At 41.5% G+C, this 26,010-nt stretch overlaps 1 protein-coding gene across 4 annotated transcripts in view; it reads left to right on the top strand.

Annotated features, from left to right (window-relative positions):
- The first annotated feature begins 3,842 nt into the window (after window positions 1-3,842).
- GPAM (glycerol-3-phosphate acyltransferase, mitochondrial) overlaps window positions 3,843-26,010 on the top strand; it is a 39,769-nt gene continuing 17,601 nt past the window's right edge. The window contains exons 1-12 of one of the 4 annotated variants that reach the window (XM_039237621.1): window positions 3,843-4,026; window positions 5,762-5,892; window positions 7,057-7,179; window positions 9,705-9,778; window positions 12,148-12,261; window positions 14,237-14,383; window positions 14,986-15,082; window positions 16,248-16,384; window positions 19,188-19,287; window positions 19,605-19,817; window positions 23,810-23,923; window positions 25,067-25,152. In XM_039237621.1, coding sequence (XP_039093552.1) covers window positions 5,791-5,892; window positions 7,057-7,179; window positions 9,705-9,778; window positions 12,148-12,261; window positions 14,237-14,383; window positions 14,986-15,082; window positions 16,248-16,384; window positions 19,188-19,287; window positions 19,605-19,817; window positions 23,810-23,923; window positions 25,067-25,152 — 1,307 coding nt within the window. In that variant the 5' untranslated portion in view covers window positions 3,843-4,026; window positions 5,762-5,790. Of the gene's footprint in view, window positions 4,071-4,967; window positions 4,990-5,761; window positions 5,893-7,056; window positions 7,180-9,704; window positions 9,779-12,147; window positions 12,262-14,236; window positions 14,384-14,985; window positions 15,083-16,247; window positions 16,385-19,187; window positions 19,288-19,604; window positions 19,818-23,809; window positions 23,924-25,066; window positions 25,153-26,010 lie in introns of those variants that run through there. The other 3 variants (XM_039237617.1, XM_039237619.1, XM_039237620.1) reach the window with 3 other exon arrangements.

Here is a 26,010-nt window from a genome sequence, read left to right as displayed (position 1 = left end):
AAGATGCAGTGCCAGCTGCCTGTTCCCTTTCACTGAGAAAGAAAAGCTTCTCTGGAAATCCTCAAGTTTGACTTTTTCTTAGGTCTCATTGCCCAGAACTGGGTCACATGACCATCTTGGCTGTAATGGACAATTAGACTATGTATGTCAGAGCATGCCTTTGTCTTAGTTTTGAAACACATCTATTTGGGGAAAAGAATTCTAGATTGACAGTGTTTTCTTTGAGTGCTTTAAAGATGCTGCTTCCCTGACTTATTTGCAAATTTCTGTACAAACACCTGCAGTCATCTTATCTGTGTCCCTTGCATAGAGGTGCATTTTTCCCCCTCCTCTTATAAGATTTTCCCTTTAGCACTGGTTTTAAGCCATTTAATGGTGATGTTCCTTGGCATAGTTTTCTATATATTTCTACTTAGAGTTTGTTGAGTTTCTTGGATTTGTGAATTTATAGTTTTTACCAAAATTGGGAAGTTTCCAGAGACTTAAATTTTTTTTTTTCTGTCCACGCTGACCCCTCCTCACTCTCATATTTGCTTCACAGATTCCAGCACATATTGGACACATACTGGACACGGCACATATTGCTGCACGTTATGTTAAGCTCGTGGATACTCTACTTATATTTTCAGTCTTTTTATTCCCCCTCTATTTCATTTTGGATAGTTTTTATTGCAATGTTTTCAGATTCTTTAACCTTTTCCCCCAGTAATGTTTAATCTGATAGAAGTGTAGGGGTGTGTGTTAAAAATCTCAGCCAACATTCTCGTATTTTCTAGGTATTTGCTTTGGGTCTTTTAAAAAGATTTTCCATGCCTCTACTCCCTTGGCCACATAGAATACCGTTCTAATTGTTTTTAAACATTCTAGTTTACTGATTCTATAATCTCTGTCATTTCTGTGACTCTATTAATTGATTTTTCTCAATATGTGGGGCATTTTTCCTACCTTTTTGTATGCCTGATCATTGTCAATCAGATGCCTCTTACTGCTAATGAGAAAGCTAGGATAGGTGCTCTGATGGATATAGAGGATGTGAAGGGTTGGAGGGGTTCTTTGGGTGAAGAGTTTTATGGTGTCTGCAATAGGTTGGAGTAGACCATATGGCCCTACAATGTTTGGTCCTTTGAGAAGTTGTATATATCCTAGTACCTTATGTTTGACTAATGCTAGGAAAGCTATGACGAGGAGGTTGGGTGATTAATGAAAGAGTATTGATTATAAACATATTGTTAAGGAGAGGAGTCAAATCTCTGATTATAATTTTACCCTGTTGGGTGCTGGATATTTCTGAGTTCCTTTAAGTACTGTTATGCTTTGTTTTGGGACGCTTTGTTGCTGGAAATGGTTTGATCATTTTGGGGCTGGCATAAGATTTGTTAGGTAGGACCAGAGCAGCATTTACCCTAAGGTTATTTTTACTCCACTCCCAAGGCAAGACCTACTGAGTTACCAACTCTGAGGTTTCTGATCTGGGTGCCAGGATCAGGTCCTGTTCCTGATCTTGTATGATCACTATGTATCTCTCCACTCTGACTCGTGGGAACAGACCCAATTCTCTGCCTCCTGCAAGCTTTGGTGATTTTTCTCTCTGTCTAGGTGGCTCTTCCCCTGGTCGTAGGTAGTTTCTTCCCACTCACACACTAATCAGCTGAAGACTGGAGCAAGACCGTCGTCAAAGCTCCTCCTTACACTGTGTAGTTCTCTTCTCTCCGGGTCTTTACTCTCAGCTCCAGCTCTTTGGCTTTTCCTCATCTCCCAGTTCTATTGCTTCACCCCAGGGAGTCTGTCTAGCTCTTCCTGGATCCCGCTGTCTGCACTGCTGTCTGGCACCTACCTTGGGCAGTAAGTGGAGGCAATCAGATGCTCAGCTTTATTCGTCTGATCTCTCTTATGGACCACTGCTCTGCACTGCTGCCTATTTTATTTCTTTAGTTGTTTTTATTGGAGAGTAAATTCAGTCAATGTTGCTCCATTTTAGCTGGTTAGACTGGATTACTATAAATTATTATTGTTCTGTTGATAAAACAGATTGCTGAGGGTGTCAGCTGTTTCCAAAACAATTCTCGTTTACGTAACCTGAAACACCTTGCATTGCAATCCACATCTCCTGCAAGTACAGTTCATCCTTGCCTGCAAATAACCTCTGTGTAAGAGAATCTGATTTTCCCCTCTGGCTTACATTTTCATTCCTGTGATGCTCTCTCTCTAGCTCATTTCTCGTTACTTTCTCTTCAGCAGTGACTTCAAACCCTGAGACTTTCCTCTGTTTTCTCTCTCTTTTTTTTCCTTTTTGGTCAGGGACCAGTAATCTATACACAAAATATTATGATGTTTCGGGATTCGAATTCATCGTATTCTAGTCAACATAGCTCTTGAAGACTTAGGTGTGTGCTTGGGGTTAAGGTGTGTGTGGGTTTGAATAAAGACAGGGACTTGGACTTCAAGCAGCTCAGTTCTTTTTTTTTTAATTAAAAAAATTTTTTATATGCATAGCCATTCCTATAGTTTTGGATTGTTTCAAAGGAAGGACACTCCTGCATTTTAGGATGGATTTAGAAATAGAAGTAGACAGTTCAAGAAAAGGATTTCTTGTTTTTCTTCTTGTTCTTCAGCTTCAAGAGTATTGAGTGTTTTTCATAAAAGAGTGCTGTTTTGTTACCTAAGAGACTAAGAAAAGTCATTGACGTAGACGATGAGTTCATACTCTTGTGGAAGAATACCACAAATTGATAAAGACCCAGAATGTGGCACCAGGGCAAACCTGTGAGATTTCACAGAAGGGTGTGATTACTGAGGGCTGGAGAGATGAGGGAAGGCTTAGAGACGTAGTTCAGGAAAGAATGATAGAATTTAGAAGAATGCTGTGAGCACCATTAAGACTATGGAAGCCCATGTTTCGACTAGGGACTCCCAGAAAGGTTGAAGTTGGAGCTCCTCCTGGTGACAGTGGGAAAAGTAGAGGTCTACCTATTGGAGGCCTTATGTGCCAGGCTCCGCATTTGGATGTGGAAAGCTCTGGATGGTTTGCGATGAGGGGGGTGGGAGGGTGGTGGTGGCTGGGACATGGGAGACATGCTCCGATGGAAGTCAGGGTTAACGTGTGTAGAGGAGATGAGGCCTGGCAGCAGAGGTGTGAGACCGGGGACTCTGCTATGTCTTAATCATCTCTGTATTCCCACCTGCAGGTTCAAACTTAATGTTTGTTAAGGTGCCCGTAAAAGTTTAGCTTTTGCCTTCCAAATGGCTAACGTTCTTGATAACCATTGGCCTTGTCAATGGCATGACAAGTATTGTGAAAGAACTTCTTTGCGACACCATGTTAATGTGTTTGAGGGATCAGAGGTAGGCGAGTTTGGACGCAGGCTCTTTCAAACCTTACTTATTTCTCTTTCAAGTCATTTTCTTCCATCCTAAGGAAAAGGCACTGGGCCACTGTTACAGAAATCACACAACAGGGCCGTTCCCTGTCCCCACCTCCCCCAACCCTAACAACTTCTGCGGAGTCTTACAAATCCCATCAGACAGACCACACATGCCCACGTGAACCAAACAACTCGAGCGAACACTCCCAACACAGCGCGGCGTAGGCACCGACGTCCAGATGGGCACACTGGCCACAGCGGGGCCTCAGGCGCACGTGCAGCAGCGCGCACGCGCACACGTGACTCGGCGCCTAGGCAAGGGTACCCGTGCGATTAGGCGCTCGCACTCGGTTATCGGCCCCGCCGGCCCCCTCGTGTGCACGCGTTCAGCTGAGATCCGAAAGCGGAGCCCGGGCGCCCCCATCGCCCCCCCGCCCGTTACCCATCCCCCATCTCCCCGTACGAGGTCGGCCGACTCACAGCGGCTCCGCTCACTCGCGGGCGCCGGTTGCGTCATCGGGACGCGACGTTGCAGCAGCGGCGGCGAAGACTTGAAGAGCCGGCAGCTGCCGCAGCCGCTGCCGAAGCTGGCGGAGCTGCCGGGTGCGCACCGCGAGGGCGAGAGCGGCTGCGGAGGCTGCTCGGGCCCGGAGCGCCGCGCCAGGTGCGTCGTCGCCCTCGCCGCTGGACCCGGCGCGACGCGGGCAGGTTGTTCTCCCCGCGCCGAGCTCCGGGGTTCCTTCGGAGCCATGGGCCCGGCTCGTGCCGGCTGGGGGTCGGGGTGGTTCTCTCCCTGGGAGACCCGCTGGGGAGGAGGGAGGGTCCTGGGGACCGAGCAGCCCCCGCAGCTTAGGGGAACTTGGAGCGTGGCGTGGAGGCTGCGGGGGTGCTCTGCAAGCAGCTGGTGCCGGGAACAGTCCGATGGCACAGGACCATTGACTGGTCTGAGCGTACGCCTTGTGTCAGACACTGGGTTAGGCGCGTTGTAGGTACAATCCAGCCCTCCCAGCAACGCCAGGAGGTACGGTCTATCGCGTAATGCCCATTTTCCGGATGGGGAAACGAAGCGTAGAAGTTAACCAACTTGTTCAAAGTCACACAGAGGGTCAGCAGTGGGGGGTTTGAATTCGGGTACGTTTGGCTTCAGAGATGACCGTCTTATCACTTGTTCCTTTCAAAGCCCAAAGTTGGTTCCCCTCGTCTCATAGTCTGGCGCCTCCAGATTTTGTTTTACTTCTCGACCTTGGATCAACGCTGTAGGGAGGGAGGGGCGAAGCGTGACTTCCTGCTGGCACTCCGCTCTTCTTCCACTCCTCCAGCTCTGGGGCCATCAGGGACTTTTTCTCTGGGCGCAACGCCCCCCCCGTTGTAGCTACATTCTGCATGTGAAACTGATAGCTGACGTGTTTTATAATCGTGAAGAGCTTTCATGCCTATTCTCTCTCCTGCTCTGTTAGGTTGATGCCATGTTAAATTGTTAAGGATGTACTAGGATGGTTGTGCTGAGGATAATAGTTGCCGCAGCAAACCTATATGGGGATTTTAGTGAAATCGGAATACACCCTCCAAGTAACAGTTAACTCTGGACGTGACCTTTCTGAGTTTTAAAGGAATAATTTAAGGCCAGGTGAGAAATAGCCAAAAGCTGAAGCAATTTGAGAATTATGGTAGGGAGCTTTTATATTTTAGGCTAATCTCTTTCTTTAGCAGTGCACTGTTACTGAGCATTTTCCCTTAGGGTATGAAAAGGCTTATTGAAAAGGATGAAAGCTTTTCAGTCAGATATTTAAAGATGGTGTGGTTTTGTTTTAAAGCTTTGTAGTTGTATTGAAAGTGCAAATACCATTGCGTTTAAGCCATCACGAGAAAACTGAGACCTCAATTCAGTTTAAGTGGGAAACTTTAGAGGCGCTCTCCTTGCCTTTACCCATGTTTCCATTGCCTAGCGTGTATGACCAAACATTCCCAGCACATAATTAAAAAAAAATCTACTTGTGTGCATACATGTAACTTATATTTAATTAAATAAGACAAATGGCCTCCATTCTCCCAGGAACTGTTCAATTATTAATGCAAATAAAATAATTCTTAGTCACCTACCTGAAGTAAGCTATTATTCACTTTTCAACATTCATGGCTGTTTTGTTCAAGAAGTCTAAAGATACAAATGTTGATTTACAAAAAAATTAGAACAGTCTACCAGAGATGATGTTGAGTTTAAACACATCAAAGTCTGTTTTTACACCTCGACTAACCATGGTAGAAGCCCACCAGTGGTTCCTTTGACATCCTATGATGGAGCAAAAGAACGTCGAGGTCAGAATTTTGAGCTTTGGTATCTACTGTCTGGCTTACTTATTAACTTAAATGGTGAATGTATATATTTGTATTTTTTATAGCACATGATTTGGGAGTTACCCCTTGTGACATGGATGAATCTGCACTGACCCTTGGCACAATAGATGTTTCTTACCTGCCAAATTCATCAGAATACAGTGTTGCTCGATGTAAGCATGCAAACGAGGAATGGGTAAGTTGAATAGGGGTTAAAAACATACAACCTAAAGATGTTCATTTCAATGTTGTTCATGAAGATGGAGAACTGGAAGCAACATATATCAAGTAGAGGTTAATAGCTAAAGAAACTTCTTAACAGCTGTTGGAAGGTATGTCTTTGAAACCTAATATTTAAAAATTGTTACAGTTTTATGTTAATTGGGAAGAGACAGTTGGGTAGGATATTTAAACACAGTGGTTATGTTAAAAAGCAAAATACTTTGCATACGGAAAAAAATCTAGGAGTTGTGTTGGATGGTGTACTTATAAAGATACTTTCTGGATCTGTTTTCCATAATGTAATAAGTATGAATTTTGTAATGGAAATAAAGGGTTGTTTTTCTTTTAAATGGGAAAGAAATTTTAGTATGAACCTCAATTCAAAGGACATGCATTTTCTTGTGATTTTTTTTTCTATTTTTTTTCTATTTTGGCATGTTTAAAATATTTCTTGAGCACCCTCTGCTTTATGTAAAAATGATGTCAGAGTTTTGGGTGTTTTTTTTGTTTTGTTTTGTTTTTGTTTTTTGTTTTTTGTTTTGCTAATTTTTGAGAATGTTACATCAGTGGTATTTGAGCAACTAATGAACTCAATGAACAAAATGTTTAAAACAGAGGAGCAGAGTTTGACCCTAATTGGATAGTAGAGCTGTAATTTAAATTCCAGACAGGATAAAGGAATGTTCCATAGGTTTACCTTGTTTGTTTATTTAAAGTAAAATATTTCAAGCTGTATGTAACAGCTTGCTTACTATGTAAGGCTTTGTAGCACTTCTGTGGGAGTCTGTGATTGAAGGGAGTAAGATTACCTGATTGCATATGTATCCAGGAGCCTGGTTTTATTTAGCTGCTACTGTCCTGAGCTGTTTAACGTTGTCTTTGACCCTTTGGGTGTGCAGATGCCCTTGCTAGCCATTACCATTCTTAGGTGCTCAATTTTTGCTTATGTTCCAAGTTTTGTTCCAAGTGTTGATGATGGATGGGGGAGCCATGAAGGAAAATTACCCCAAGAAACCTCCACTACCAAAAGAAATCTAAGTTCGAAGTTTCTCTTCTGAGATATCTTAGTGTTAGAGATCAAGTGGACAAGCATAGTTCCCTTGCCATTCAGACGCTTTTTTCCCTTAACATTTATTAGGGTGAGTGTGGGTTCAGACCTACTGTCTTCAGATCTGCAACCTTAAAATGGAAAGAAAGCCTACTGAGCCGGAAAAGGCCGTTTGTTGGAAGATGTTGTTATTCCTGCACTCCCCAGAGCTGGGTAAGAGTGTTACTGCTTGCTGACCGTTAGTAAAAAATAGAGTGAGATTCCAGCTTTGCGAATTTTATTACTGGGTAGTCTTAATGGACTTAATTCATCTTTAGAACTTAGGCCCATGTCTATAAACCAAATATTTCAAGTAATGATGTTGACTCAATTTGTCTTTCCATTCATTTATGCAGTAAATGCTGGTTAAACAGTTGATGCTAAGTGATAATTTGGTTCGTTTTTAGTTTAGTATGATTTTAGATAAATCTAAGAGTTGGTGGGAACCTTCATGTAACTTCTACATGTTGACCTTTTAACTCAATGTTAAAATTCTAGCAAGATGAGCAAGGAACAGCAGGAGAGAGTTTTAAAGCTCTAAAGCTATGGCTTTGCCCTAGTCTCCTTTTGCTAAGTTTCTGTTGGGGGAGGGTGAGTAAGGATGGAGGGTGTCTGTTGACTATGTTAGTGAAGGATGGTTACTAAATGTTAGGATGAAGACTTAATTTATTTTTTTTGAGAGAGCGAGAGAGAGAGAGAGAGAGAGAGAGAGAGCAAGCATGTGGGGGTGGGGCAGAGAGAAAATCCCAAGCAGGCTCCATACCCAGCTCAGAACCTCATGTGGGGCTCTATCTCACCACTGTGAGATCATGACCTGAGCTGAAATCAAGAGTAAGATACCTAATGGATGGAGCCACCCAGGCACCTCAAGGATAAATATTTTAAATAGAGTGCGTACGGGCTTGTTGTTTGTGTTTTGGTGAAACAGATACAAGTCATGCAAAATCTTCCATATTACAGAGTAGTATTTGAAAAGAGTCCATCGAATGAGAAGTAAGCCTCTGTTGGCAGCTTGCTAGAGGGATGAGTTAGCATAGGAATTTAGAATCTAATATGGCTGTGTTCTCTGGCAGTAGGGATGCCTTTTAAAAGGTATGCCTGGATGTTCAGCTCTCTCTGGGATGGGCCAATTATCAGGACAGAAATTCTGCCACTTAAGTGCCTGTCATTTATAGAGATTGCTTATAATCTGTATAAATACCTAACTGTACTATGTGCATGTTCTATTCTGGGTTGGCCTGGCAGAAAGTAGAATTCTGAGTCTGGCATAAAGGGATTTACTAACTTGGAAGAGATTTGTGTGGGACCCAAGCAGTTTATGTTAAATATTCAGGTCTGCTCAAGAATGTCTTAATTATAAATACTGTCCCTTTTAGAACAGAAGTGCCGTGTTGCAAGAATTTGGTAGAATTGAGCGATCATGATAATTTGTAGTCCAGCAGTAAGGACAGTTCAGGTTAATAGACCAGTAGAAATACAAATTTAAATAGATGATCATGTGGCTTTCTTTTTAGACCTGGCATCTCATCTAATTCTAATTTCAAATGCTTAAAAGATCAGAATACTACCTTGACTCTAATGTGTTCTTAAGTCAGAAGACAATTTAGGAAATTATTTGGTGGTGCTGGTGGGAGTGGTTTGGGGTAGGAATAGGTCAGTAGTATAATATGTAGTTGATTTTTGCTTAAATACAGTTCCTAATGGAACTGAACTTGATCTTTGAAGTTCTTCCATGGCATGTTTATTTAAAATGATTTTTAAACTATTTATTAGAGAGAGAGAAGGAATGAGAGAATGTGTGTGGGGGAGGGCAGAGAGAGGAGGAGAGAGAGGGAGAAAGAGAATCCCAAGCAGGCTCCATGCTGAAGGACTCAGTCCCATGACCAGTGAGATCATGACCCGAGCCGAAATCCAGAGTTGGATGCTCAACCAACTGAGCCACCCAGGTGTCCCTATTTAAAATAATTTTAAATAACTTTCATAATATTTTTTTGATATTTGCTACTCTTTCTCTGATATCCTGTTTTCCTGGTCTCTAAAGAGATTCATTTAAATATTTTTATATCTTTTATTGAAGGTACATTATGCTTTCCCAACATTGATCTGTAGAAAGCTTACCTTTTTTTGTCCATACTGATCAAGCTATAGACTCTCTCTTTTGAGCAGAACTCGCTCTGAATTATCCCTTAAGGTTTCCAGTAAAGAAAGTCACCTTCAGCCATACATTTTCTAATGAAGTAAACAGTCATTTAGAACAAGATGTAGATTTGAATCCTAAAACCTCTGTCGTCAGTCTCAATTTTCCTATCTGTAAAATGGGGATAATAATTATTGTGTCAGCATTATTGCCAGATTTAGTAATTTAAAGATAACTGTGGTACTTAGCATGGTATTTGTACATTTGGGAAACACTCCAGAGTTCCTGTTATTGATGTAAGCTCTCTGTAGCTTCAGCTCTTCTGGGTCGGAGGTGGGGCGTGAGGCAGGACAGGGAGGCACGATTTCCTTTGCAAGTTTGTAACCTTCTTTGAAGGCTAAACAGTACTTTTCGATAAAATGTAATTTTTCTTCATCACTTAGATTTTTGCAATGACTAACTTTATACTTGAGTTATAAAAGTTATCAGAAAGTGGTAATGCGAGCTCTTTGCCAGAAATCCAATTGTATATTTATGTCTACATTTGTTTTGTTTCACATAGGATAAGTTTTTCAACTCCAGTATCCCATCTTTGGGTTTGCGGAATGTTATTTATATCAATGAAACTCACACAAGGTAAAAAGAAATTTCTTCTATTTCTAATACATCTCAAAAGAAAAACTGTAATAATTAGTGGATATACTCTAAGAGAATCTCTTCATGTTTTTGAGTTAATAGAATTGAGCTTCTGACGCAGGAGGCTTTATCTAAAAACCGAAAGCAGGGCAGCCACCTGGGAGCCCTATTACTGTCACCACCATTTGTGCAATTGTATGGTGACTGTTTCATGAGAGTGTAGATGTTGCTACAGCTTTCTCTTTTAATTTGTGTGTGTGTATACATATTTATATATATATATGTACATATATATATATCTTTTAAATTTTTAAGTGTTTTATTTTATTTTTTGAGAGACACAGAGCATGAGCAGGGGAGGGACCGAGAGAGAAGGAGACACAGAATCCAAAGCAGGCTCCAGGCTCTGAGCTGTCAGCACAGAACCCAATGCGGGGCTCAGACTCACAAACTGTAAGATCATGACGTGAGCTGAAGTCAGATGCTCAATCGACAGAGCCACCCAGGTTTCCCATTTGTATATATGTTTTTAAAGCTTATTCATCTATTTTGAGAGAGAGTGAGTGGGGTAGGGGCAGAGAGAGAGAAAGAGAGAGAGAGAATCCCAAGCAGGCTCCGCACTACCAGGGCACAGCCCGACATGGGGCTCGATCCCACAGACGGCAAGGCCATGACCTGAGCCGAAGTGAAGAGTTGGACGCTCAACCAACCGAGCCACCCAGGCGCCCCTGTATACTGATTTTATATCTAAAGTGTGACAAAATGTGGTAAAGATTTATCTGAGGAAAGGGTAGGTTTGAATGTCTTACGATCTGTTATGATTATTGTATACTTAAAAATTGAAACCAGCCTAATCTATGGAGTTTTAGAAGATACTTTCCTGGGGCGCCTGGGTGGCTTAGTCGGTTAAGCGTCCGACTTTCGCTTAGGTCATGATCTCGCGGTTCGTGGGTTCGGGCCCCGCGTCGGGCTCTGTGCTGACTGCCAGCTCAGAGCCTGGAGCCTGTTTCAGTCTGTGACTCCCTCTCTCTCTGACCCTCCCCTGCTCACGCTGTCTCTCTCTCTCCTAGAAATAAATAAAACATTAAAAAAAAAAATTTAAAAAAAAAAAAAAAAAAGAAGATACTTTCCTGTACTGAGCAAATCTTCTTTCATTTATTATTAGCTTAAGACTTTCTTTAGAATTCTTCCAGACTTCAGACACATGGGGATGGGCTGCTGGGCATCTGAATGAGAGAAAAGAGGCTTTGTTTTAGTGAATCTAGGCTAGGGGATAAGGGAGGAGGGGGGGAAGGTTTTGTGAATGTCTGTGAGGCAGGGGAGAACAGCAGCCAAAAATGCTACCAGCTCTTATAATTCTAAGGGTAAGTGCCTGGGCTAGGTCAGCAGTAGGCTCAGGTGATGAGAAATGCTTGAAATTTTGTGAAAATTTATCCAAGAAGTCAAATACTTAAATCTGAAGGCTCTCTGAAGTTCCTAATCATATTTTAGTGATGAGATCATCAGTGAGCGTGATGACATTTGTATATATATTAAAGGTCTTTTTTTTTTTAATAGAACTAAAATCAAGGGACATATTTTTTCCCCATTCCCATGCTACCCTTCTGTCTCCATCTCAAATTTGAAGGAGAGAGGAGAAATTCTGGCCCACTGATTTGTTTTCCCCCTTTTTGACTTGATTAAGATCCTAAAAGAAGGAATCTCATAGAGCCTCTTCTTGTTTATGTAAGTAGACATTTTATGTATAAAGTCAGAGGGCTCACTTGTCTCCATTTGGAGGCAGTTAAGAAGAAAAAAGCATATGCCGTATTGACTCACTGATATGAAGCCATTTAGCGTGATACACTCCCTGTGCGGTTGAGCTGGCTGTTTAGCGCCTCTGTGTGTTACACAAAGCGACACGTAGACATTTGTGTGTACACACACACACACACACACACACGGCTTTCCAAATTATCTCTTTATAGCCCACAGCCATAAGCTGTATTGCTTATATGTATGGCATTGAACATACTTTTAAAAAATGAATTAATAAGGCATTTTTCTTTTAATATTTGGTTTATTATTTGCAGAGGGACACTATTCAAGCATTTTAGTACACAAATTCCAACTTTAAATTTAGTACACAAATTCCAACTTTAATTGAGAGTACATGCAAGGAATTATGAGTAACATTGCCTGCCACGGGTCATCTTGAACTGCTAAGGAGAATTTGCTCTAGGAGAACACGAGATTTCAGGAATAGAGGAAATGAGGCTTTGTTTTTATAACAGGGAAACAACCATATAATGTAAGCAATTCATTTTAAGTGTTCCAAGAGTCCTTCTCTGCTAAGTCTTTTTTTTTTTTTTTCCTCTTCCACGTTGCAGGCATCGAGGATGGCTTGCAAGGCGTCTTTCTTATGTGCTTTTTGTTCAAGAACGTGATGTCCATAAAGGCATGTTTGCCACCAACGTGACTGAAAATGTCCTCAACAGCAGTAGGTAAGGGTGGGGATGCTGTTGTAAAGGGAAGAGGCAGGGAAGGGGAGTGGGGTGGGACAGTAACTGCCTTTTTAACCTTGGGTTTTCTCTGGGTCTCTGTCTCAGGAGGGGTTTCCATTTCCAAATGTCAGATATTAAACTCAGAGGAAAGCAAGGGAAGGCAGGAGAACAGTTGGTTTTGGTGAGCAGTGCTGGGTGGGGATGGCAGCCTTGTTTTATGCATTAATAATTGAACGAATGGGCTTCTAATATATGAAAGGAGAGCTGGAATTCAGGGATGCACATATTTCCATTCTCTGTTTTCTGTGATATAAATGTTTGGGAACTTGTGTTTTCTCATTTTATTTGTTATTTAAACTTGCTACTTTTTTAAAAAGTCTTTTAATGTTTATTTTTGAGAGAGAGAGAGACACACACAGAGTGTAAGTGGGGGAGGGGCAGAGAGAGAGGGAGATAGAATCCAAAGCAAGCCCCAGGCTCTGAGCTGTCTGCATAGAGCCCGATGCAGGGCTTGAACTTACAAACTATGAGATCATGACCTGAGCTGAAGTCAGGCACTTACCTGACTGAGCCACCCAGGCGCCCCGTGTCTCCTAATTTATAGCCAAAAGAGAAGCATGTTTGATATTTCTGTCAAATAATTATGGAGTATGTAGGCACAAATTCTTGTACTAGAAAATCATTACTAGAAATTTTAAAAGATTCTATTCTTGCTTTCAGAGGAGCTTGCTTACAAAATAGCAGAGACTGACTTAAATACAATGGAACAGGGAAATGTCATTCTCAAGTTTAGGCATTAGAATATGGGAGTTTGCGGGAAGGTCAGTCTCTACTGTGCCTCATTGGTATGGCCTGCGGAAGACATCTACCTGGATTTGGGGAGCCAGACACTAGAGTGGTTTGAAATTCAGACTGCTTAGAAATGTAGACCCTGTAGTGTGGTTATTTAAGGCCTGAACAGTGGTGGCACATAGTAGGTACTCAACAAGTATTTATTGAATGAATGAGTAAATAGTTGATAATGGAGATTTACTTATCTTGTCAATTACTTGTAAAAATATTCCTGACCAGATTGAAATAAAGGTATTAAAGGAGTCGGGCTAGGGTGCCTCCATGTCCTGTGGAATTGGTCTTTTGTATCGATGAGTTACGGGGCTCTGTGGAGCTTTGCTCCAAACTGGTCTAAAATCAGTAGCAACAATGGGAGAAAACATAATTATTTGAAACTCCTTTGGGTTATTATATATTCTGTTTTCTAGGTAAAAACCTCCAAGTATGTTTCGTTCCACCCAGGTGTTTTGACTAGTAACTAGAATATTAAAAGTGATTTAAGGAGATTTAACCTCATATGTTCTTCCCTAAGTCACGTGGAAGATTAACAAAACTGGATTAAATCTTACCTCTTAACTTCACTGCTTATTGGTTTATCTTGAGCATTGCCTTTCTTATATTACTGGTTTGAAATGGAAAACACTTGTAAATATTTATGCCCCTCTTTGATCCCTCTTAGAGAGTTTCACATACAGTTCAAATAAAGGCACAGTATAAATGAGTAGTAAATTAGATCTTCAAAAGAAAAATCACACATTCCTTTGGCAGTGGGCTTTGGATACCTCTGAATTATATGTCTGAAGGGATAACCTTTCTTTCTCTCCCCCTCTGCTACAGTGCAACTTTGTGTCCCTCACAGCATACATGGGACATTCAAATTGGTGTAGTTGTTACCCAGTGAATTTGAGTTACATTCTTAAATTTCTGCCTTCCAGATTCCTCAGGGATTCATTGATTCATGAATATAATATCCTTAATATTTAAGCAACCAAGCAAAACACATCTAACTCGAGCTTATTCCCATGTTAATCACATATTAAGAGAAGATAGGTTTTGTTTTGTGATTTACAGCTGTGACTTAGACAATACCGAATGCAGAATATAGCATAGAACTGGTTACATTGTCTTTCTGCTCTCAATTCAGAGTACAGGAGGCGATTGCACAAGTGGCAGCTGAATTAAATCCTGATGGTTCTGCCCAGCAGCAGTCAAAAGCCATCAGTAAAGTGAAAAAGAAAGCCAAAAGGATCCTTCAAGAAATGGTTGCCACCGTCTCACCAGCAATGATCAGGTATTAAAAGGCAAAGTAAAAAGCTTCCAATTGGAGCTGTTTTGAGCAAACAGGGACTGAGCCATTGGGCTTTCCTAGCACAGTGGTTTTGGCCTAAACGAAATTTAGACGTGATCTGATGTGAAAACTAACTCCGTTTTATATTCATATTTGTATTCAGCTTGTGTGGGAAGTAGCACTGTGGTAGATGTTAAGGTTCCTTAATGTTTGTTAATTAATAACAACCACCAAGTTACTGCTGACCTCTCTCTAGACTTGTGAGCCGGGTTTCACACACCCATATCTTAAAGGGAGGGGTTTTATAGGCATTCTGCTCACCTAAATGTTTATTTGATTTGTTTCTGATGTGTAAAGTGTGCTATTTGAGTGAAGATTTTAGTCTATAATAAATAGATAAATAAAAACGGAAGATTTTAGTTTATTATAAGTATATGTATCTATGAGTGTGTGTGTAAAAGTTTAGATACAGACAGACACACACTAAGTCACAGGCGCTTTTAGGTTGTAGGTTCCGAAACTTGAATAGACAAAATTCAGCCTCTATATATAAATGTGTGCATATACACTTAAATTCCTTTCTTTTTTTTCTTTTCCCCACTTAGACTGACAGGATGGGTGTTGCTCAAACTGTTCAACAGCTTCTTTTGGAATATTCAGATTCACAAAGGCCAACTTGAGATGGTTAAAGCTGCAACTGAGGCAAGGAGTTCTGTGATCTGTCATTCCATTTCTCCATGTTTGTGGAGTGATGTTAGAGTTCTTTTGTATGGAAATGTTCTTTTGTGTGCTGTGTGTATTCCAACCCATTTGGAAGATTCCCCCCTGAGAGATGGGCCACAGTAGCCTTTGGGGAGGGGCGAGGAGGGGCAGGTAAAGGTGTAGCTAGGTGCAGGATTCCTTCAGTGAGTTACCTTGCAACAACTCTGAAATCAGGTAGAATAATCCCTATTTATAAATGAAGAAATATAAAGCACAGATAGAAGATTTCCCAGTCATGGCTGGTAAGTGACTGCCCATGATTTCAAGCCAAACCAGGCTTGCCTCTAAACCCTCTGCTTTTTTTTTTTTTTTTTTTTTTTAAAACGTGACCAGGGCTGCCTCTCAGAAGACAGTCCACTTGAACTCTCCATTGTGCTTCTCCTTCCCCAGCTCTTTTTCATTGTGGCTCTGTTGGTTTTCAGATAGGGAAGTATTACACTGCAAGAAGTTCATGTTACCGGAAAATGTTTTTATTTTTTAATTAAAAAAAATTATGTTTTTATTTATTTTTGAGAGACAGAGAGACAGAGAGAGAGAGACAGAGAGAGAGACAGCATGTGTGGGGGAGGAACAGAGAGAGAGAGAGGGAGACACAGAATCTGAGGCAGGCTTCAGGCTCCCAGCTGTCAGCACAGAGCCCGATGCAGGGCTTGAACTCACAAACCTGTGAGATGATGATCTGAGCTGAAGTTGGTTGCTTAACCAACTGAGCCACCCAGGGACCCCTGGAAAATGTTTTTATTTTTTATTTTATTTTATTTTATTTTTATGTTTTATTTATTTCTAGGAGAGAGAGAGAGACAGCGTGAGCAGGGGAGGGTCAGAGAGAGAGGGAGGCACAGACTCTGAAACAGGCTCCAGGCTCTGAGCTGGCAGTCAGCACAGAGCCCGACGCGGGGCTCGAACCCACGAACCGCGAGATCATGACCTAAGCGAAAGTCGGACGCTCAACCGACTAAGCCACCCAGGCGCCCCTGGAAAATGTTTTTAAAGAATGAGTCCTTGATGAGCCAGTGTTTGAGTGATTCTAACCACATAGAAAGTTGCAAAGTGTGATTCAAGGTCACATTTGAATTTGAAGTTTGGCATTTTTTTCTTTTACTAGATGAATTTGCCACTTCTGTTTCTGCCAGTTCACAGATCACACATTGATTATCTGCTGCTCACGTTCATTCTCTTCTGCCATAACATCAAAGCGCCGTACATTGCTTCAGGCAACAATCTTAACATTCCCATCTTTAGGTAAGATCAGCTTATTTTGAAATTTAAGGCATGAAAAAGATTGTATTTTAAATTCTTTGTTTTTCCTTATATGTTTTGAAACATATTACTGTAAAGATGATGTGAGCGTTTTTACTTTCATTATAAAAATTTATTGTGGAAAGTTTGACAAGTACAAAAAAGCTTTAAACTCTCACCGATATTCCCGTGTTTTATGTGAAATACTTGGTGAACAGTGAATACTTCAACTTCACGGGCCGTATTTATCAAATGGCTAAAAGACAATTAGACAACGTGGCAAATTACTGAATCAGGTTTGGCAGTAGGGAAGGCCAGGGTGTGGGTGGCTGGTGGTGTTGATACAAAGTAGGTGAGAAGAACCATACCTGGTAACTTTGGCTTCACAATTTAGTAGCACTAGAAACATGTAATGATTATAATATGACACAAAAGGTATATTTTAGAAGTTTTCAGGAGAATGCAGTGGGTTCCATTCAGAGGAAATAGTCTGAAGATGCAGAAAGGTACAATTGTATGGTATGGTTAGGAAATGGCAGACAAGTCAGTAGGGTTAGAATGCGGGGTGCAGTGGGAAGGGTCACAGGCCAGAAGTGGCCTCTGCGTAGGGAGTGAGAGCTGGAGCAGAACAATTTTTAGGTCGAGGATTTAGAGTGTATCCTGTAGTTGAGCAGTGGTCAGATTTGCGTTTTGAAAAGTCACCCTTGATTAGAGGGAGTTAGAGCAATTCTTACTATATTGCAAGAGTTCAGGCAAAAGATAATGAAGGGTTAAATTAAAATTTGTAGTGGTGCTTTTGGTGAAGAGGGCAGAGATTTGAAATGTATTTAGTAAGGTGAATTTATAAGACCCAATGCTAGTCCAGAATGGAAGAGGGGTTGATGAGGGAGGGAGACTCCTAGATCTTTACCACCAGGGAACTGGGTACATAGTGGAGCTGGTCACCAATGGGGAATGAACGAGGAGTAGGTTTAGTTGGTTTGGGATATTGAGAGCTCAAATTTCCAAGCATAGAGCATCCCTGAGGTCCGCTCTGAGCCGTAGGGAGTATGAGGAGGATGGATTTACAGTAACAGGAAGGGAAGTGGGCTTGTGGGTTGTGCACATAGGTAGGGCCTTACAAAAGTGGCAGTTCATCACCTTCGCATGCTGTGAAGTCTGATCCTCAGCCTCACAGTCCAGGGAGCTCCTTCCTAATCGTTTGGCTCAGAGTTCTGTGGCTAACCAGACTCGTGTGAATGGGTGAAGGGAAGCCATTCATTCAAGCAGTCAGCTGATTCTCACCCAGCTATACTTTAGACAAGAGTGAAGAAGTTCTATAGTCCTTGCCTTCAAATAGCTCAGAATCTGCTGGGGAATGTAGACAAACCTCTGTAATACAATGTGATACATCCGTTTGGAACAGACATGCTTCTCTAGGGACTAGGCTATCTGTTTACTCTTCTGAGCACCTCTTCCCAGTACTGAGGAACCCGAGAAGTGGTACTAGAAAGTCATCAGAAAGTTGGGGTGTCTGGGTGGCTCAGTTGGCTAAGTGTCCAACTCTTAATCTCAGCTCAGGTTTTGATCTCACGGTCATGAGTTCAAGCCCTATGTTGGACTTCTCACTGGGCATGATGCCCACTGGAGGGAAAAAAGTCATCTGAAAGTTGTTGGCAGGCATAGATTTAGAGCCAAGAGGAGTGTTCCTTTCAGACTCTAGGGAGGCCCTGCCCTATAACAGTCTGCCTTTCCTATAATCAGAATAGCTCCTGTAATCATTCTCTCCAGGTTCTCAGCTTGGAGGTGCTCCTGGAAGGATCCCATGGAAGTGGGTGTTAAAAATTGATAGTTTCTCATAATCATGAACTCTATGCCAGTCCTTGCTTAGCTCATCATTTTTCAGACGTGACAGCCAGTCAGTGACCTGGCCTCTTGACTCACAGCTTTCTTTTGTTACGTGCCAGTCTATACATTCACAAGTCACTGTTCAGGGTGGGTTGTTTCTGTGAGTGGTTCATCTCATTCATTATGCACTTGTCTGCAGTCTTGCTCTCAGAGAGTGATATGAAGGTCTGGGGACATCTTGCTGTTGCCTCCTTGTACTGACTAGAGAAGATACTGGCAATATGTGTTGATATTGACATTTTAATATCACTCTATTAGGAAGAATAGGAAGAGACTCTGAGTTTGGAAAGGTTGGGTTAAGTATTACGAAATTTCATCTTAATGTAAAGATCTGTCAGTGTTGTGGAAAGAAACAAGGGGTTGAGAAAATCACATTATCCCTGTGTAAGTGCACACGAAGCACATTTTTGTTTCACGTTGTGGAAAATTGGTTATGCTTGGTTTGGGTTTGATAAAATTATCATAGTCTCACAGAGACACTCTCTAAGCAGTACCTTCTTGAGATTTCCCCAAAGGAGCTCCTGTAACCTCGCATTCATTTTGCAGTTCATATGCCAAAAGCACATTGCAGGATGTCTAATGGTTGGTGTCCTGAGACCTTGGCAGGGGTTTACAATTTAGCAAGTATTTCATAATCCTCTTAAAATCTGCCACAGCACCTTTGCAGGGTAGTATATGGTACCAACTTGTTTTGGTTTGGAACAGACCTTATTAGAGCTTCAGTATACAAAGTGACGTTCTGAAGGCTGATGAACGATGTAAGCAACTAAAAATGTCAGTAATGTGGAAAGTGGAAAAGTGTCAGCAGCTCAAACAACACATGGTTTATGTTCATATAGTGTATGTTTTGAAGTAACTTGGAATTTGAGTATTCGTATGTTTTCCTATATAAGTAAATAATGCATTCTTCAACATATAGTACCTTGATCCATAAGCTTGGTGGCTTTTTCATACGACGAAGGCTAGATGAGACGCCAGATGGACGGAAGGATATTCTCTATAGAGCTTTGCTCCACGGGGTATGTATGCTGTCTCATCGTCCTTAAAGCAGTTATCATAGTCATCTCACAGTACGAGGAAGAAGAGACTTGATTGAGATTTAGAAAAAATGTTGTCTGTGTAATTATTTGAGTGGTTATTGTTTGAGTATGGGTTGATGATTATTTTTGTAATCACCGAGATAGAGCTGTTGAGGAGCTGGCTTGCCATTATTTATGTGAGTGGAACACTTTGTCAGTAGTGAAGTTCTAGGTGTTTGTTTGAAGATTTACCTTTGCTGAGCTCGTTCTAAGTGGGGTGGTCTGGGTTTCATGTTTATACTCTCCTTATTTTCCAGCATATAGTTGAACTACTTCGACAGCAGCAGTTCTTAGAGATTTTTCTGGAAGGCACACGCTCTAGGAGTGGAAAAACCTCCTGCGCACGGGCAGGACTTTTGTCAGTTGTGGTTGATACACTGTCTACCAATACCATCCCAGACATCTTGGTCATTCCTGTTGGAATCTCCTATGACCGCATTATCGAAGGTCACTACAATGGCGAACAGCTGGTAAGAGGATTGCCCACCCAGAAGTCTTCTTCACTTTTAAGTCTTTTGCTCTTAGATAAGTGCTTTTGGAATTAACTCAGAGTGCTTCTGGTCCTACTTAAAGCAGGAAACATGGTCGAGGGGGCATGGTGAGTGGCTTTCATCTTTTGTGCCCGCCTGATGGGTAGTGCTAATGTGGCATTTCCCTGTGCTTGGAGGGAGTGACGTGGCTGGCCTTGATCTTGGGATTGGGAAATGGAAGAACACTTGGCATCGCATTGCCATCTCTACCTGGGGGGTTATATGTCATTCTCCCCAGGGTTTTAGTTTATGTGTAAATTGTAAGTCAGCCTGAAGAAATGTTGGGATCCTGTTGATAAAGCAGTTATAACAAATTAATTTGGAAAGTGGCAGTAGCTTTTTAGCAAACTTTTTATTGAAGCGAGTATGATAAGTTTCAGAAGAATGCACAGATCATAAGCCTATAGCTTAGATTATCCCAAAGTGAACACCCCCGTGTAATCAGCTTGCATGCACAGCAAGGGACAGTATTAGTAGGCTCCTAGGAACCCCCGTGTGCCCCTCTCTTCACTGTCCCCTCAAGGGTAACCACTTACCTTGACTTTTTCCAGAATAGATTAGTTTTGCCTATTTTTGGCCTCTTACATAAATGAAATTGTGTAGTGTGTGGTCTTTTTAACTTCTGGTTTTCCTTGCCCAGGCAGGTGCCGGTGGGACTCACCCATGTTACTGCATGCAGTTAGAGTGTGTTTGTTCTCATAGCCATGTAGTATTCCAATGTATGCGTGTACTTTGGTTTATTCGGTTGCAAACAGTTTGGTTTCTAGTTTTGGACTGTGATCAGTCTTGTATATTTCTCTTGATGAACACAGGCATGCATTTTGTTAGGTAAGCACCTAGGAGTAGAAATTGTTGGCTCATAAAGTATACATGTGTTCAGCTTTAGTAGATGCTGACTAACCGTTTTCCAGAATGCTTTTACCAACTTACCGTTCCTGCCTGCATTATGAGAGCTCCAGAGGGACTTCGCTTTGCCGTTATTTAGTGTGGAAGTCTGGGACACAGCACTTCTTCTAAGGTCACTGCCCCGAGCGTGCCAGAAGCTCAAGGACACTAGACAATTAGAGGCTTTACAAATGAAGTGGTAGTGCTCAATTATTACCTGAGTTTCTCTGAGGAGACCCCTCCTTGTGGATATTTGTCTGTCTTGAATGTGTGCACCACTCACCCTGTCTCATGAGGCCATATCTGTCTGTGGACTCACAGACTCACAGAGTCCTCTGTCTATTATATGCCCGTCATTGTCCCTTACGTAAATTAATGTTCAGGAAATGAACACTAAATGAATAATAGGGTTAAAGGCCACCGTGGGGCTGGATTTGGCATTTAGTTGCCTATGGTTAGATATTTAGACTCTAGTGATCATCAGACTTCATATAAGTGGCTTCTTTGACATCTTATTTTTCTTTGAGAACTGCAGAACTGTTCTCCATCCTGTTGTATCAATTTTATCTTTCATTAATTTGCAGTGGTATTTTTTGCTTTTTTAGGTTTTAAATTTTAATTCTAGTAGTTAGATACAGTGTTCTATTTAGTTTCAGGTGTTACAATATAGTGACTCAACAATTCTGTATGTTACTCAGTGCACATAGAAAGTGCACTCTTCATCCCCTTCACCTGTTTCTCCCAGCCCCCCACCCCCACCCCCACCCCTGGACCAGCTGTTTGTTCTCTATAGTTTGTTTCATGGTTTCTCTCTCTCTTTTCCGTTGTTTGTTTTGTTTCTTGAATTCCACATATGAGTGAAATCATATGGTATTTGTGTTTCTCTGACTGGTTTATTTTGCTTAGCATTATACTCTCTAGTTCTGTCCATGTCACTGCAAATGGCAAGATTTCATGCCGGAGTCCCACTCCAGCCAGTCCAGGTGTCCCTGAAGGATGGATGGTGTCAGTGAGAGAGTGAGAGAGCCTGGGGATTCTTTATGATCATCAGGCAGGCGTCTCTGCACTGACTGAGTCTCAGCTTTATTTATGGTTAAGTGTATGGGGAATAGCACAGAAGTGGCATTTGCCTTAGACAATGATTTGTTATGACAAATTTCTCTGATACATAAAAATTTCCCAGAACATAGATTTGTAGAAGACTCATGTGCAACGTTTATCAATAGTGATTGATATAGGTGATTTAGATGCTTATCATATGAGGGAAGGAAGGTATCTTTAGCATTCAGATACAAGCAAGACAATGATTTTAGCATAGCAAAGGCAAAAGTTAGTTCTTTGTGAGCAGGGGTCAATAGCCTGTTTGCTTAAGGGGAAGTATAAGAAAAACAGGATCCTCAGGAAACACAGTGTTTGCTCCCATAATCACAAAAGAAGAAGTTCCTACAATAAGTTCCTTCACAAGGTGCAGTCGTCATACCAGGGCCAGAATAAGGGGACAAGTCACTCCGGATACCAGTCAACAAGGTGCCTCGGGGTTGGTGCTCAAGCAGAAACAATTGAATGGGGATAGATATCAGTCATCATCTGACAGCAGGAAGCCTTGCAAACCTGCCTTAACCTCACAAGGAGTTTTCTCAACTAGTGAGTTCAGAATGGCTCCCAACAATTTCATACTTTTTTGTATGAGTAATACTCCATTATGTATATATATACCACATCTGTATCCATTCATCTATCAGTGGACACTTGGGCTCTTTCTGTAATTTGGCTGCTGTAAATACTGCAATAAAATAGGGGTGCGTGTATCCCTTTGAATTCTTTTTTTTTTTTTTTTTTTTGGTATTTTATATAGTTTTTTATTTTTTGGGTAAATACCCGGTAGTGCAATTCCTGGGTCATAGGGTAGTTCTGTTTTTAATTTTTTAAGGAACCTCCATCCTGTTTTCCACAGTGGCTGCACCACTTTGCATTCCCACCAGCAGTGCACGAGGGATCCGTTTTCTCCACATCCTCGTCAACACTTGTTATTTCTTGTGGGTTTTTTTTAGCCATTCTGACAGATGTGAGATAATATCTCATTGTAGTTTTGGTTTGCAGTTCCCTGATGATGAGTGATGTTGAGCATTTTTTCATGTGTCTGTTGGTCGTCTCTAAGTCTTCTTTGGAGACTTACCTGTTCACGTCTTCTGCCCATTTTTAAATTAGATTTTAATTAGATTATTTGTTTTTTTGGTGTTGAATTGTATCAGTTCTTTGTACGCTTTGAATACTAACCTTTTATCACATCTTCTCCCATTTGTAGAATGTCTTTTAGTTTTGTTGAATGTTTCATTTACTGTGCGGAAACTGTTTATTTTGATGTAGTCCCAATAGTTTATTTTTGCTTTTATTTCCCTTGCCTCAGGAGACATATCTAGAAAAATGCTAGGGCTGATGTCAGAGAAATTACTACTTGTGCTCTTTTCAAGGATTATTATGGTTTCAGGTCTCACGGTTAGGTCTTTAATTCATTTTGAGTTTGTTTTTGTGTATGGTGAAAGAATGTGGTCTGTTTTCATTCTTTCGCATATTGACATCTAATTTTCCCAACACCATTTATTGAAGAGGCTGTCTTTTTCTCATTGCATATTCTTGCTTCCTTTGTCAAAGATTAATTGGCCATATAATCGTGGGTTTATTTCTGGACTTTCTATTCTGTTCCATTGATCTATGTGTTTATTTTTGTGCCAGCACCGTAGTTTGCAGTGGTGTTTTTGTGAGTGGCATAAACAGTGTACTAAATGAATTAGTGTTACGTGTTCTGTTTTTCATTGACCAAACTGCTTCTCCTAATGAAAGGATTACATCTTTTAGCATCTCTGCATGCTGGTCATTTTCTGACAGGTCTCAGTCAATGAACACTTACTTTCCCTCTTTATTCAGCGTTGTCCTTTTCAATCCAGACCTCCAGTTTCCATTAAGAAAGATAACTGGTATTTTTTGGAGAGCGGAATACCTGTTAGCTTTATCTCTTATCATGCTATTCTTTCCAAATTGGAATTTAGGGAAAACCTAAGAAGAACGAGAGCCTTTGGAGCGTAGCTAGAGGTGTTATCAGAATGTTACGAAAAAACTACGGGTGTGTCAGAGTGGATTTCGCACAACCGTTTTCCTTAAAGGTGAGTGTTGGAAGGAGGCTCTGCGAAAGCCTTGGCATAGCCCCAAGTCAGAAGATGTGGCCTCTGCCCTGCCTCTGTTGCCTCCTCCACGTGTGTCCTCAGGTCCTTCTCTAGTAAAAGGAGGACTGTGTCAAGAATGGCACTTCCTAAATTATCCCACCAGGGTGTGCCTGCTGACAGGACAGTAAGTGTCTCTATCTTTGGGAAATAGTGGGGTCCGTATTTATAATTATTATTTTTAGTTCATGGGAATTTTGCATGTTGCTTCATAATACATGTTGCTATTTTAATATTATGTTTTAAAATCACCTTTAGAGGAAAGTTTTCAAAACCTAACCCCTGAGGCAGGGTAAAATTGACGGTAGTCCAGGAAGATATCCGCTCTACTGAGTACAGCCTGGCAGCCAGCCGCACGTCCGAAGGGACAGCGGCCGTCTCGTGGAGGAGCCTAGGGCGGTGGGTCCCTGGGGTCCTGGCAGCTGTAAATTCCGAAGATTTTCAAATTGATAAGGAAGGAGAAGGTTGAGGAATGAAATCGGGAGCCCGGGAATAAGGAGCACAAGTCCTGCTCTTCCTTTTGTTCCTTTCCTCCCTTTACTTTAAGGACTCTAACTGCCGGGCGCGGTGCTCTCTGACCTTACACGCCTTCACTTTCCGGGAGCCTTGCCCTCTCCTACCATTTGTCTTTTTCAAAACCATTGCACATCTTCTCTGTATCCTTAGGATTTGCTTTTGGGTGGAGGTTCTTTTGAGTATCCTGTGACCCTCAGGTTGTTAGATTTCCTTTAAAAAGCATGATTGTGTTGATTATCACAAATAATAATATTGGGAATGTCAAATAATTTCATGCAGATGTGAGAAATGTTAAGCGTTTTCCTTTAACTTTTAAATAACTTTGCTTAAGCACCACTGTCCCATCCTTTGTGTCGTCGGTCGTTCGACTTTGCACTTGCCAACACCCTGGGGTGAGTCTGCACCTCTGAGGCTACTTGAGCGTGGAGAAAGTCCTCCTGCCTGGTAGCACGGCTCATTTTATAAACTACTCCCCTGTTACTTTTTGAAGAGCGAATCATATTTTATATATGTTTATGTAAGCAAGACAATGAGAGCTAACGACTGTGTTGTATTCCCGCACCGCGCCAGGAATATCTAGAAAGCCAGAGTCAGAAACCTGTATCTGCTCCACTTTCCCTGGAGCAAGCTTTGTTACCAGCGATACTTCCTTTAAGGTAAGATTGGTGGAAATGTTTCATGCTAACCTAGCTATCACATGTCTATTATTTCTTACATGACTTAGAGAAATAGGTGACCTTTCTGAAGAATGTGCACATTCTTGTTTTCACTTCCTCACTGTGGGTAACTTTTCTCTTGGGCTGATAAAGGATAGTGAAGTGATGGGTTTTCATATTACTCTGGAGGTTCTTGATAATTTGCATTATAAAATCTTTTTGAGCATATGAATCAGGTAGGAGATCATATTCGATTTGTGCTTTTGAATGTGGGAACTAAATTCCTTTTGGTAGTAGCTTAGGTTATGTATATTGTTAGTGAAGACTATGAAAGTGTTTTCTATGTCCGTTTTCCAGAATTCAAATTAAATTGTAACTTAGAGAAATTAAATATTAAGCCCTTAATTTGTTTAAGTGTTAACATTTTAGGAATGTTTTAAAATGGGGTATCGGGGCAGCACCTAGGTGGCTTGTCAGCTAAGCAGCAGACTCTTGGTTTCGGCTCCGGTCATGATCTCATGGTCTGTGAGATTAAGCCCCTCATTGGGATCTGCACTGATAGCACAGACCCTTCTTGAGATTCTCTCTCTTCCCTTGTCTCTGCCCCTCCACCACTTGCTTTCTCTCTCTCTCAAAGTAAACACTTTTAAAAGATTAAAAAAAATAAAATGAGGGGCGCCTGGGTGGCTTAGTCGGTTAAGCGTCCGACTTTCGCTTAGGTCATGATCTCGCGGTTCGTGGGTTTGAGCCCCGCGTCAGGCTCTGTGCTGACTGCCAGCTCGGAGCCTGGAGCCTGTTTCAGATTCTGTATCCCCCTCTCTCTCTGACCCTCCCCTGCTCACGCTGTCTCTCTCTCTC

The sequence above is a fragment of the Hyaena hyaena genome, unplaced genomic scaffold (assembly GCF_003009895.1).
Source record: "Hyaena hyaena isolate Hyena2069 unplaced genomic scaffold, ASM300989v1 scaffold_128, whole genome shotgun sequence".
Classification (NCBI taxonomy): Eukaryota; Metazoa; Chordata; class Mammalia; order Carnivora; family Hyaenidae; genus Hyaena; species Hyaena hyaena.
This window is presented reverse-complemented; position numbering and strand designations above follow the sequence as displayed.